The sequence below is a fragment of the Salvelinus fontinalis genome, chromosome 31 (genome assembly GCF_029448725.1).
Source record: "Salvelinus fontinalis isolate EN_2023a chromosome 31, ASM2944872v1, whole genome shotgun sequence".
In the NCBI taxonomy this organism is placed as follows: Eukaryota; Metazoa; Chordata; class Actinopteri; order Salmoniformes; family Salmonidae; genus Salvelinus; species Salvelinus fontinalis.
In genome coordinates this window covers 15,938,741-15,951,132 of record NC_074695.1, presented here as the reverse complement: position 1 = coordinate 15,951,132, position 12,392 = coordinate 15,938,741, and the positions used below count along the sequence as shown (strand labels likewise).

The window sequence follows — 12,392 nt, the reverse complement described above, 5'->3', positions numbered from 1 at the left end:
TAAGATTCTCTCTGCTGATGGGCAGTGCGGACTTGAGTGACCTTGTGATGGTAGATTCTGATTGGTCCCACGCTGTGACCCATCCAGGCTCTTCGGAGAGGTGTTCACTATGACTGGTTTTAATTTGCTCTGCCAGGGAACGCTCAAGGACAATTCAAAATGACCATAAGGACGAGCACACAATCTTCAGGGAAGAGGTCCTCCACAAAATTAAACAATTGTTTCAAATCATTTGTATTAGTGCAATAGCACACTATTACAACAGTACATATTTTTATAATTAAGGTCTAGTATGTTTGGCTATAGCTTGTTTCAGATGAAGTTTGATCTGCTATAGCGTGTTTCAGATGAAGTTTGATTGGCTATATTTTGTTTCAGATGAAGTATGATTGGCTATATTTTGTTTCAGATGAAGTATGATTGGCTATAGCTTGTTTCAGATGAAGGGTGATATAGGTTTCAATATATAATAATGTTAAGAGACAAATGGGACTCCATTTTATGCATTTATTCACGTAGTTATTTCACTCTGATTCAAAAGCTCAAGGCGGGGTCAGCGATTTAATAGCCAAAAATACTCTAGAATTTGTGGTTAATTTCAGCATCGCCTTTCCTTTCTTGTTCTCATCATTTGTTTTCCTTCCTTAAATGCCACAAAACTTTGAAAAGTGCATTTCTTTGAATTTCTTCAAAACTTATTTTTCTCTCTCTCCTTCTTCCCCATAAAAATGTCACCCCCCTTCAAGGCTTATGAGGTCACAAATTCGCAAAAAGAAACAGCCAACATTTTTTCCCCCAAAAGTTTTATAACCATCCTGTTCTCACACACAAACAACCTTCTCCTTTTTTTTTTACACAGCCAGAGAAGAACAAAGAAAAATAAACTCCCAAACCTTTTGTACAGAGAAATCAAACTAAATGGAGAAAATGTCTTATATTAGTCCAGGTTTTTATCCTCAATACACCCTCTCAGGTTTCTGCCATTCTAATGTGGAAGGGAGACATACCAGGCACAGGTCTGTGTCTATTGACATGAGGCTCTGTGTGTAGTAGGTAATATCAGTCAGTCAGTTAATCATACCGCTCTGCTGGTCCGTCTGTTTCTTTATATGGATTAGGAACCAGTTGTATGTCTAGAGACCATTTTTCCAGTCATCCAGTAATGTCTATCATAGTACGAGTGTGTGTGTGACAATGTGTCTGTGTGTGTGTGTGTGTCATCAGCTTGAATCTGTCAGAGTATGCAAGTCTAAATTGTGTGTGTGTGTGTGTGTGTGTGTGTGTGTGTGTGTGTGTGTGTGTGTGTGTGTTGAGTCTCCGTGTGGGTAGGTCTAAGCCAGTCCGAATCCCTCGGAGCATTCCTGAATGGCCAGCAGCAGCATGTGCCTCAGCTTCTCATAGCTCTCGTAGGCTGGGAGGTCCAGCTGGTTGAAGCTACAGGAGAGGAGACAAATGGTTTGTAAGGGAATAGAGAATGGTAGCTCTTTACCCGAGTACCTGTTCTATCATATCGACCTGGCCGAATGGAAACTTCAGATCTACATGCATAACTAACTACATTCTTTTGACATCAATCCATCAGTATTCATTAATGGTACCAGGTGTGGTGAGCTGTGTGGGTGTATAGGTCTTTACCAGGTGTGGTGAGCTGTGTGGGTGTATAGGTCTTTACCAGGTGTGGTGTGGGTGTATAGGTCTTTACCAGGTGTGGTGTGGGTGTATAGGTCTTTACCAGGTGTGGTGTGGGTGTATAGGTCTTTACCAGGTGTGGTGTGGGTGTATAGGTCTTTACCAGGTGTGGTGTGGGTGTATAGGTCTTTACCAGGTGTGGTGTGGGTGTATAGGTCTTTACCAGGTGTGGGTGTATAGGTCTTTACCAGGTGTGGTGTGGGTGTATAGGTCTTTACCAGGTGTGGTGTGGGTGTATAGGTCTTTACCAGGTGTGGTGTGGGTGTATAGGTCTTTACCAGGTGTGGTGTGGGTGTATAGGTCTTTACCAGGTGTGGTGTGGGTGTATAGGTCTTTACCAGGTGTGGTGTGGGTGTATAGGTCTTTACCAGGTGTGGTGTGGGTGTATAGGTCTTTACCAGGTGTGGTGTGGGTGTATAGGTCTTTACCAGGTGTGGTGTGGGTGTATAGGTCTTTACCAGGTGTGGTGTGGGTGTATAGGTCTTTACCAGGTGTGGTGTGGGTGTATAGGTCTTTACCAGGTGTGGTGTGGGTGTATAGGTCTTTACCAGGTGTGGTGAGCTGTGTATAGGTCTTTACCAGGTGTGGTGAGCTGTGTATAGGTCTTTACCAGGTGTGGTGAGCTGTGTGGGTGTATAGGTCTTTACCAGGTGTGGTGAGCTGTGTGGGTGTATAGGTCTTTACCAGGTGTGGTGAGCTGTGTGGGTGTATAGGTCTTTACCAGGTGTGGTGAGCTGTGTGGGTGTATAGGTCTTTACCAGGTGTGGTGAGCTGTGTGGGTGTATAGGTCTTTACCAGGTGTGGTGAGCTGTGTGGGTGTATAGGTCTTTACCAGGTGTGGTGAGCTGTGTGGGTGTATAGGTCTTTACCAGGTGTGGTGAGCTGTGTGGGTGTATAGGTCTTTACCAGGTGTGAGCTGACGGTAGGCGGTCGGTGGAGCGGTCGTCACGGTGGATCTGGAACTTCTGTATTCCATTCATGCCCTCCAGCGCTGCGAAGCCCTGCAGAGGAACCTTGGACGTGCCCGTCACAAACTGCAGGAACTTGGCTCTGTCCGCCTGGTCGAAGGAACGCAGGGCCCGCCAGAACCACTGGATCTGAGGTGATGGGGAGGAACGGTCAGGGTCACAGCCTCACTACACTGACCAGTAGCACATCTATATGAATGCATAGTATATAATACAACCAACAAACTATCATTTGGCATTGTGGGACATTGTTGGTCCTGGGTCGTATTCTTCAGGCACCAAACTAAAGACAAGTGACAAAAAAAACGGGAGGGACTCCCGGAACTTATCCAATAAAAAAACTCATCTTTGTTTCCCATTGCAAAATGTTGCGCTACATTTTGCCCTAATGAATATGCCCCTGGTGTGTGCGTCTATGTATGTACCTGTATGGAGCTGGACTGGTACTTGTGGTACTCTGTGTTGGCCTTGAGGTCGTCTATATCTATAGTGGGCAGGCCAGATATCAGCAGCTCCAGCTCCTGCTCTGTGAAGATGGAGATCAGCCTCTTGGGGATGATCTCGTAGAAACCCTCCAGGTAGGCAGACAGCTGCTTACGGATGGCACCTACAGAAGGGGGGAGGGACAGAGATAAACACTTACAAGGCTACACAAGTAGTACTTCATTACGACAAGATGTGTTCTGCCAAGCAACCTATGAGAAAGGCAGGTTCACATAAAACAGACATCCCTATCTTACAGGATTTCTTAAATAAAAAAAAAAGATATGTATTGCAGCACACAGGTCAAAAGCGCATACTTCATGTTTTGCAGACAGTGTTCCCGACAAAGTCTTGATGTACATTTGACTAAGTATGCTCCTATTATACATGGCCACCTCCAACAAGTGTATGACATGTATAACTGCATAATATATATATCTCTGGCTATTTGACTGAATGTTCACAAATGTACTATGCCAATTAAAGATGTACTTTTAAAGGCTGGGTATCTGTAAATTACGTTGTGAAAAAGGTATTTCTATAATAGATGTGATTGATGTGTCAGGTGTGATGGTGTTGTGTCTGGTCTCACCAGTCATCTTCATCTGACACACCAGGTGGACGTACTCCTTCTTGTTCTCCTCAGTGACAATGATGTTGCCTCCGTTAGGCTTCAGGTCACGTACCTCACACACACCAAACTCCTGGACCTGAGAGAGGAGGATAGAGGGACATGAGAGAGAGAGAGAGGAAGATGGAGGGACATGAGAGAGAAAGATGGAGGGACATTTGAGAGGCAAGCGGGAGGGGGGTGGAGGGATTGGAGGGACATTTGAGAGGCAAGCGGGAGGGGGGTGGAGGGATTGGAGGGACATATGAGAGGCAAGCGGGAGGGGGGTGGAGGGATTGGAGGGACATATGAGAGGCAAGCGGGAGGGGGGTGGAGGGATTGGAGGGAGGGAGACAGTTCAGCAGTGCTTCCACAGAATGTAATAGTATGTGTGGGGTCACATGCTATAGAGAAATGTAACTAACATGTTTTATCCAATGTCGGGTCAAGGGCTGGCATCCGTTAGTGATCATTTAGGTCACATTCTCTATACCCATCCTGAGGCACTGGCCTGCATAATTAGCAGTTTTCTGAGTTTGGTTGATATAAGAAACACGGAAAGGACGTACCTCAGTGCTGAATGTCAGCTCATAGCCCAGAGTAGAGACATTATTCTCCAGCAGGTAGACAAGGCCCTGGAAGAACGGGTAGTCCTCACTCTCCATGTCTGTGTACCTGACGACGCAACACACACGCTCAATCAACTACTGCACAGTGATACTCCACAGTTAACACAACACACATCTCTACATACGTACATCTCCATGATCTCAACACCGTTTGCCCTCATGGGCCAAGAAGTAGTCTGTTTTGTTACGTGACACTCTTGCCCAGGATGTGCTTGTAGAAGCTGCGTGTGAAGTAGTGTGTGTGTCCACAGCGCCCCTACCTGACACTCTTGCCCAGGATGTGCTTGTAGAAGCTGCGTGTGAAGTAGTGTGTGTGTGTCTACAGCGCCCCTACCTGACACTCTTGCCCAGGATGTGTTTGTAGAAGCTGCGTGTGAAGTAGCACTCCAGCAGTCGGTTGTCGTAGACGGCCTTGGCCACCACGCGACCTACGAACTTGAAGTAGCTGAGGTGGTTTGGGTTGCAGTGCGAGGAGGGGTTAATGGTGTAGGTGACCCTGTCGCCGGGTGAGGTGCGGAACAGGGCGTACATGGCGTTAAACATCTCCCTGGAGATGATCATGTACCACTCTCTCAGCAGACCTCCGGCATCCTGACCCTCCTCTCCTTCAAACACTATGTACCTGGTGGGGGGGGAAGGAGATGTACGAGGTCAGTGCACTTGACTGTCATTCTGTCGTAATAGTCAGAACACATTGAGATAAATAGATACAAAAAGACAGAAGCAATCCAGATAAATAGAGACAGAGCGAGAAACCCCAAGAGACAGAGCGAGAAACCCCAAGAGACAGAGCGAGAAACCCCAAGAGACAGAGCGAGAAACCCCAAGAGACAGAGCGAGAAACCCCAAGAGACAGAGCGAGAAACCCCAAGAGACAGAGCGAGAAACCCCAAGAGCGAGAAACCCCAAGAGCGAGAAACCCCAAGAGCGAGAAACCCCAAGAGCGAGAAACCCCAAGAGCGAGAAACCCCAAGAGACAGAGACCCCAAGAGACAGAGACCCCAAGAGACAGAGACCCCAAGAGACCCCAAGAGACAGAGACCCCAAGAGACCCCAAGAGACAGAGACCCCAAGAGACAGAGACCCCAAGAGACCCCAAGAGACAGAGACCCCAAGAGACCAAGAGACAGAGACCCCAAGAGACAGAGACCCCAAGAGACAGAGACCCCAAGAGACAGAGACCCCAAGAGACAGAGACCCCAAGAGACAGAGACCCCAAGAGACAGAGACCCCAAGAGACAGAGACCCCAAGAGACAGAGACCCCAAGAGACAGAGACCCCAAGAGACAGAAACCCCAAGAGACAGAAACCCCAAGAGACAGAAACCCCAAGAGACAGAAACCCCAAGAGACAGAAACCCCAAGAGACAGAGACCCCAAGAGACAGAGACCCCAAGAGAGAGAAACCCCAAGAGAGAGAAACCCCAAGAGAGAGAAACCCCAAGAGAGAGAAACCCCAAGAGAGAGAAACCCCAAGAGAGAGAAACCCCAAGAGAGAGAAACCCCAAGAGACAGAGAGAGAAACCCCAAGAGACAGAGAGAGAAACCCCAAGAGACAGAGAGAGAAACCCCAAGAGACAGAGAGAGAAACCCCAAGAGACAGAGAGAGAAACCCCAAGAGACAGAGAGAGAAACCCCAAGAGACAGAGAGAGAAACCCCAAGAGACAGAGAGAGAAACCCCAAGAGACAGAGAGAGAAACCCCAAGAGACAGAGAGAGAAACCCCAAGAGACAGAGAGAGAAACCCCAAGAGACAAAGAGAGGAAACCCCAAGAGACAGAGAGAGAAACCCCAAGAGACAGAGAGAGAAACCCCAAGAGACAGAGAGAGAAACCCCAAGAGACAGAGAGAGAAACCCCAAGAGACAGAGCGAGAAACCCCAAGAGACAGAGCGAGAAACCCTAAGAGACAGAGAAAGCAGAGTCTCTTACAGCCTGTTCTTCATGTCCTCGGGACTCTTGCGGTGCAGCTCTCTGTAGGAGTCTTCAAACACGTGATCTCTCCTGACGTGGACAGCCATATCCTCCTTCCTCAGACCCTCGTCCAGACGCTCCAGCTCCTGACGGAAGTACCTGGGGAGAGGGAGGGGGTCAATAACATTTAAAAAAAAAAAACTCAAATGTTATCACGAAAGAGGCATGCTTCCATTCAAAGGACCAGTGTTTGACCTGGAGAGAGATCAGGGTTGTTCATTAGGGCGAGCAAGCGAAAGCATGTTTTAAACTGAAAACGAAATGAGTTTATTTAAGTCCAGGGTGTCTCTGTTTTAATCAGTTTTCCTCCATTAGGTGACTAATGAACATGACCAAGATGACGCCCCATAAGAAAATCCTTCCTTACTTTCTCTTGACGTCAAAATCGAGGATACGTATGTAGTCAACCAGCACAGCGAAGGGTCCGTCGGCCAGGTGGGTGGTGGACTGGCGCAGAATCTGGTTTAGCACTGTACGGTGAGTCTCTGTAGGGGGGAGGGAGGGAGAGAAAAGGAGAGAATGGAAGAGAGACAAAGACCTACAGTGCAACTAACACACGTGGTCTTTCCAAAATGATCCAGGCCGAATCTCTAAATTATTTCTCGACTTCTCACTTCCTGATGTTTTAAGTGACTGGCAAAGAGAGAGGACGCAAGGAAAATACTGGAGTCCATACCCTGCTATACCCTCCTTCCTAGTCCCAAAACTCACCAGCGAAGCGGAGGAACTTCTGTGTGTCGGGAGGCAGGTTGGAGGAGATGTGCATGGAGGAGGGTTCTCTGGAGAAGAACGGGTCCAGAGAGGAGGGGGTGGCGGGAGTGAGGGGAGCGGGGGACAGGGGGGGAGGCTCATCTTTGATGTGGGACAGCTGGCTCTCCCTGGTGTCTCTGACAGGGGGCTTGCTCTCCCTCTCTGTGGCATGGACCAGGAAGAAGGCCTCTACCGCTGGCTGAAGGACTGAGGGAGAGGCGAGATGTGAGCAGACGACTTCATCACTCCTGTGAAAAAGGCTTTTATCCAAGGTTGTGTTCAGTAAGAACAAAACATTCCATTTCCAAACATTTCCTGTTTCGTATGGGCTGAGGGTTGACCATGTTTCACTGCATGACGGCAAAATCAATGACCACTACTTTTGACACATTCAGGACATTGGTTTTCCAATGGAGGTTCTACGACAGATACATAGTGTTAACACTTAGTATACAGATGTCACGCTCAGGAAAATCTCAGGGCCCTAGATTTACCCATGTGAGGTTCAATATTGTAAACCTAACGTACCCAGAACAGCGTGTTGATCATGTGACTCCTCCAGTTCCTTCAGGCACTCCCCGAGCATGTCCCACAACTCGTCCAATAGCAGCTGCTCGCTCAGCAGGGGAAGGTCCGGGAGACGCTCCTCTGTCTCTGATTGGCTGTTGCCTTCTTCATCTGCACAAGAGCAGGAAATACCAAACACAATAATGTTAGAATCACTATGCCAAGACAAGTGCTCCCTAAAGCACGGTATTTCTGTTGTTGTGGTTTGAGTGGCTCTGGTCATGTTCAAGATTGTCTTTCTTTGCAGTCACGCTGCTCTCAGAACTTGGCCATACCATACGAATGTGGTTCCTGAAACCCCTTTTTAGGCATTGTGAAATCTGATCTGCACAGCGTGACTGCAATAAAGATGAGCTGGAACCTGTGTTGTGGTAGCTGAGGACTGTAGTGGTTATTGTGGTGGAGGCCTGTCTAACCCAGGGGTGCAGGGTCCTGCTCCAGGGGAGAGGGCTGGTCTACATCCATGGGAGAATCATCCCTCTGAACTGCCTGGGGCTCAGACACTGACCCCACCTCTGACTGGAGAGAGGAATGGAGGGAGGGCAAAAAGAGAGAGAGTGAGAATCAGAGCGAACAAGAGAGACAGAGGGAGAAAGAAAGAGGGAAATAGAGAGGGTGGGCGAGAGAAAGAACAAAACAAAGAAAGAAACATGTGATTCATTCAACACAAGCCTGACAGTTTTCCAGTAAACCAGAAAACCAGTGGGGCATGCTGATGCACCATGACATTAACATTCTCATAAGGCTACAGACAGACACAGAGCGAGGGGGACTGGGAGGGAGGGGGCAAAAGCATGAAGCCACGACAGCCAGCCAATACACACATCATCAATTCACATCATACATTAGAGAGCAGCCAGCACATCCATTCTAGACCTGGGTTCAAATACTATTTAAAATCTTCCAAATACTTTGAGGGTCTGCTCTAGCCTGCCTGGAGTTCCAGATTTGGGGGGGGGGGGGGGGGGGGGGGTCAAGATTTTAGGACTATTCTATTGGTCCAATAAGCCAGGAAAGCTCAGCCAAGCTTAGATCCAGGTCTGATGGATGCATTCCCTCTTCAGACAGACCGGGACAGGCCGTCAGAATGCAGTGGATCGTCTCTGTCTGTTTTCAGCTACTGTCATGCGTCATGGATGTTGGGCTGTAGTGTAGGCTGATTGTAAATGCAACGACGCTGTCAATAGCACTGTGTCAGTTTACATGCCCGTAGAGTAAGTTCAATATGCATGGAGATGTCAACGATAGCAGTGTGTGAGTGAATGGTCAATATGCATGTCATCAGACCTGGGTTAAAATAGTCTGATTTCTTTCAAATACTTCAGCTACAATTGATTGAGCCTGATACAATGGCACCAATAAGTTCCAAAAGTGCAACAAAAAAACGGCCATCTGGTACTATTTGAAGCCAGGTCTACAGAATGAGCATGTGGTCGGTATGAGGCATGTAGTCAACAGCAATAACGTGTGAGCGTATGGATCAATATGCACGTTTGCGTTTAGTCATGTTTGCTCAATAGTAGCAGTATTCTGTCAGTGCGATGCGGCCCATCATGCTAACCGTGGCAGCGCTCGCCGTGCCGGGGGCAGCAGCGGGGGCATGAGGGGCGGCCACAGAGGATCCGGAGGTGGTGACAGCAGCGACAGAGGCGGAGGGCGGGGGGGCCTGCTGCAGACGGCGTGCTCGCTGCCCCTCTCTCACCATCTGAATGATGGCATCAGCCTCGGCTTCCAGCTGACGGACCGCCGCCTGGATGCTGCTGGCGGAGCCCAGACTGGTAGAGCCTGGACACACAGGAGAGACCAGTTACAGAACACCCAGAGCAGAGATGTGATCCAGACAACATAGAAAGTCTAAACTAGAAACTCTGTCATTCCTGGTAATTAGGGAAATCACATCCCTGTCAGAGAAAGCTCTCAACCGCTCTCGTCTTCCTGGTCATATTAACCAGCTCATAAAAACAGTTTTGTTCCGGTTCATCTCTTTACAAGAACAGGCTGAAGCCATTACTATGACTGATTTTGCCCTCTCTGTGTAATGGGGTAATGAGTGTGTTAGTAGTGCACACGTCTTACCAAGTCGTCCGGTCTGCTTGGCCTTCTTGTTGGCGCGGCGCGTGTCCTCCCGGAGCTGGATGATGACCTGCAGGACCCGCAGGAAGAACTTCTGGGTGGACGTCTTTGAGGTCAGGGAAGACATGCAGGGCAGCTGCAGCTCTCGTCCGCCCAGCGGACGCTTCTGGGCAGCCACAATCACCACGCTCTCAGAGCCGTCGAACCTGCGCCCCCGTCAGCACGCGAGGACGGGCGACAAGGCAAAATACTGTCATTATACAGAAACGGAGTGGCAGTAGAGCAGTATAGACAAACGCAGACAGACACACCAAGGAAAAAGCGGCCTAAATGGCCTAAATGATCAGACACCGACAGATGGTTGACTATAAACTTTGAAAATCACGACCATGTTAAAATAAAATACAAATATTTTTTTCATTTCAAGCCTTAAACTGTGGGTCTCTCTAATCTCCCAGACTCATCTATTTAAAGTGTCGTATTTAGCCATATCTGAATAGGTAAAGTTGGCACCGATGACTATTCATTACAGGGATAGGGGGCAGAATTCAGAAGTTTGGATGACTGAGGTGCCCAAAGTAAACTACCTGCTACTCAGGCCCAGAAGCTAGGACATGCATATGCATGGTAGTATTGGATAGAAAACACTCTAAAACTGTTCAAGTATAACAGAACTGATTTGGCAGGCAGAAACCAGAGGACACATTGTTTTTCTGTTGACCTGCCAGCCAATTCAAAGGTTAAGCTATTGAAAACAAAGACTTCCACTTCCCAAATTGCAGTTCCTATGGCTTCCACTAGATGTCAGTCTTTATACATGGTTTCAGGCATGTTTTTAGAAAAACCAACGAGGAATAGTTGTTTATCCTCAGGGAGCTCTATGGCAAAGCTAGTCTCATTGCGCGCGTGACTGAGGGAGCGCGCTGCATTCTTTCCCTTTCCTATTGAATTTTTTTTTTGTATGAAATATCATTTATTTAGATATTAGAGTACCTAATAATGAATTAGAAACGTTGTTTGATTTGTTTGGTCAAACTTTACTGGTAACTTTTGGAACTCCTATGTCTGCATTCTGAACGGGTGGATTACTGATCTCAATGATGCCTATTAAAACGGACTATTTGGGATATAAAGAAGGAATTTATTGAACAAAACGATTATTCATTGTGTTCCTGGGACTCTTGTGATTGCGATAAGATGAGGATCTTCAATGGTAAGTGACTTATTTTGTAGCTATTTGGGATTTTGTGACCCCTGTGCTTGTTTGGATAATATGCTGTTGTGGGGCGCTGACCTCAGATAATCGAATGCTGTGCTTTTGCCGTAAAGCTTTTTTGAAATCCGACAATGGGGTTAGATTGCCAAGATTCTAAGCTAAAGAATCATGTATGACACTTGTATTATCATGAAGGTTTAATATTGCGTTTATTGTATTTTGAATTTGGAGCTCTGCAATTTCACCGGATGTTGTCGAGGGGGGTCACTAACGGAACGCCTGCGCCAGAAAGGTTGAGAGAGCTAAATGTCAGCCTAATCACATAGCTGCCTCAACAGGACACTGTCCTTAACACTGGGCATTTAGTCTCAAGATAATACATCTACTGGAAGCAGTTCTTCCACACAGTCTTCCCTGTCCTAGTATGTAGACCACTTGAGTTAGACACAGATTAAGCGGACTAAAAAGCAATAGAGAAGCCTACCCCTGGACTAAAACTGAAAGTGCTTTTTAGTTTAGGTGTGGTCTTAATCTGGATCCAGAAAAACAGCATCTGGTACTACGGCCTCCCCAGACCCTCCCTCTTTCACCTCCTAGAGCTTGAACCCTAACCCGGAACCCTAACCCCCTCCATCACTTCACCTGCTAGAGAGCTTGACCCTAACTCTGACCCCTAAACCGTGTACGTTGCAAGACTCTCTCTCTCTTCACCTGCTAGAGAGCTTGCCGGCCTTCAGCCTGGCGGAGATGGAGGTGTCCTCGGCAGGGGCGTCAGGTGACTGGGCGTCAGCCCGCGCTCTCCTCTGCTGCTCCAGGTTGTACTCCCGCAGCTCGGCCAATAACGTGCCTGGAGGAGAAGAGAGGGGGAGTAGACAGGATAGTAAGTTGGTTACATTTGCACATTATTTATGTAACCTGTATTTTATCAGGGAGTCATACTGGGACTACCAAGGTCTCTCACAAATGAGCCCTGAATTACAGAAATGACTGAAAATACACATCAAAATGTAAGCAGGAAGACAGTCAAAAATAACAAAGACATTGATCAATAATAAGGTTCTCAATCAGCTTTTTGAATTGCCCTAGAGGCACCAGAACATAACAAAGATTGTTAACCTAATTCAGTAGAGACGGAAGGAACTTCCAGCGTTAACCATTCCTGAGACTGGGGGTGGTAACTCTAAAGTCTAATAAATATGTTAGGTACAGTGGGAGTCCAGTAAAATGGCTTTATAAATGAAAACATAGCAATGTAGCAACCTACATGATATCAAAAGGCAGCCAAGCAACATTTTGGTAGAAAATGCAGTGATGAGTACTAAAACCGTCACCCGTAATAAAGCACAGTGCACTAGAATTAACTGCATTTAACAGCTTTAATGAAGTTGCAGCTGCGTTCATATAGACGTCGCCATATTCTAGGACCGTCGACTGA

At 47.4% G+C, this 12,392-nt stretch overlaps 1 protein-coding gene across 19 annotated transcripts in view; it reads right to left on the bottom strand.

Annotated features, from left to right (window-relative positions):
* Window positions 1-493: 493 nt before the first annotated feature.
* The window catches only part of LOC129829647 (E3 ubiquitin-protein ligase HUWE1-like), a 76,481-nt gene continuing 64,582 nt past the window's right edge, over window positions 494-12,392 (bottom strand). For 16 of the 19 annotated variants that reach the window (XM_055891466.1, XM_055891465.1, XM_055891472.1 and 13 more), the window contains 14 exons: window positions 11,670-11,804; window positions 9,745-9,960; window positions 9,230-9,453; window positions 8,085-8,187; window positions 7,630-7,779; window positions 7,063-7,308; window positions 6,719-6,836; window positions 6,310-6,450; window positions 4,714-5,001; window positions 4,320-4,425; window positions 3,733-3,850; window positions 3,083-3,264; window positions 2,596-2,786; window positions 494-1,434 (listed from right to left, as the gene is read on the bottom strand). In XM_055891466.1, coding sequence (XP_055747441.1) covers window positions 1,332-1,434; window positions 2,596-2,786; window positions 3,083-3,264; window positions 3,733-3,850; window positions 4,320-4,425; window positions 4,714-5,001; window positions 6,310-6,450; window positions 6,719-6,836; window positions 7,063-7,308; window positions 7,630-7,779; window positions 8,085-8,187; window positions 9,230-9,453; window positions 9,745-9,960; window positions 11,670-11,804 — 2,321 coding nt within the window. In that variant the 3' untranslated portion in view covers window positions 494-1,331. Of the gene's footprint in view, window positions 1,435-2,595; window positions 2,787-3,082; window positions 3,265-3,732; window positions 3,851-4,319; window positions 4,426-4,713; window positions 5,002-6,309; window positions 6,451-6,718; window positions 6,837-7,062; window positions 7,309-7,629; window positions 7,780-8,084; window positions 8,188-9,229; window positions 9,454-9,744; window positions 9,961-11,668; window positions 11,805-12,392 lie in introns of all 19 variants that reach the window. The other 3 variants (XM_055891476.1, XM_055891485.1, XM_055891484.1) reach the window with 2 other exon arrangements.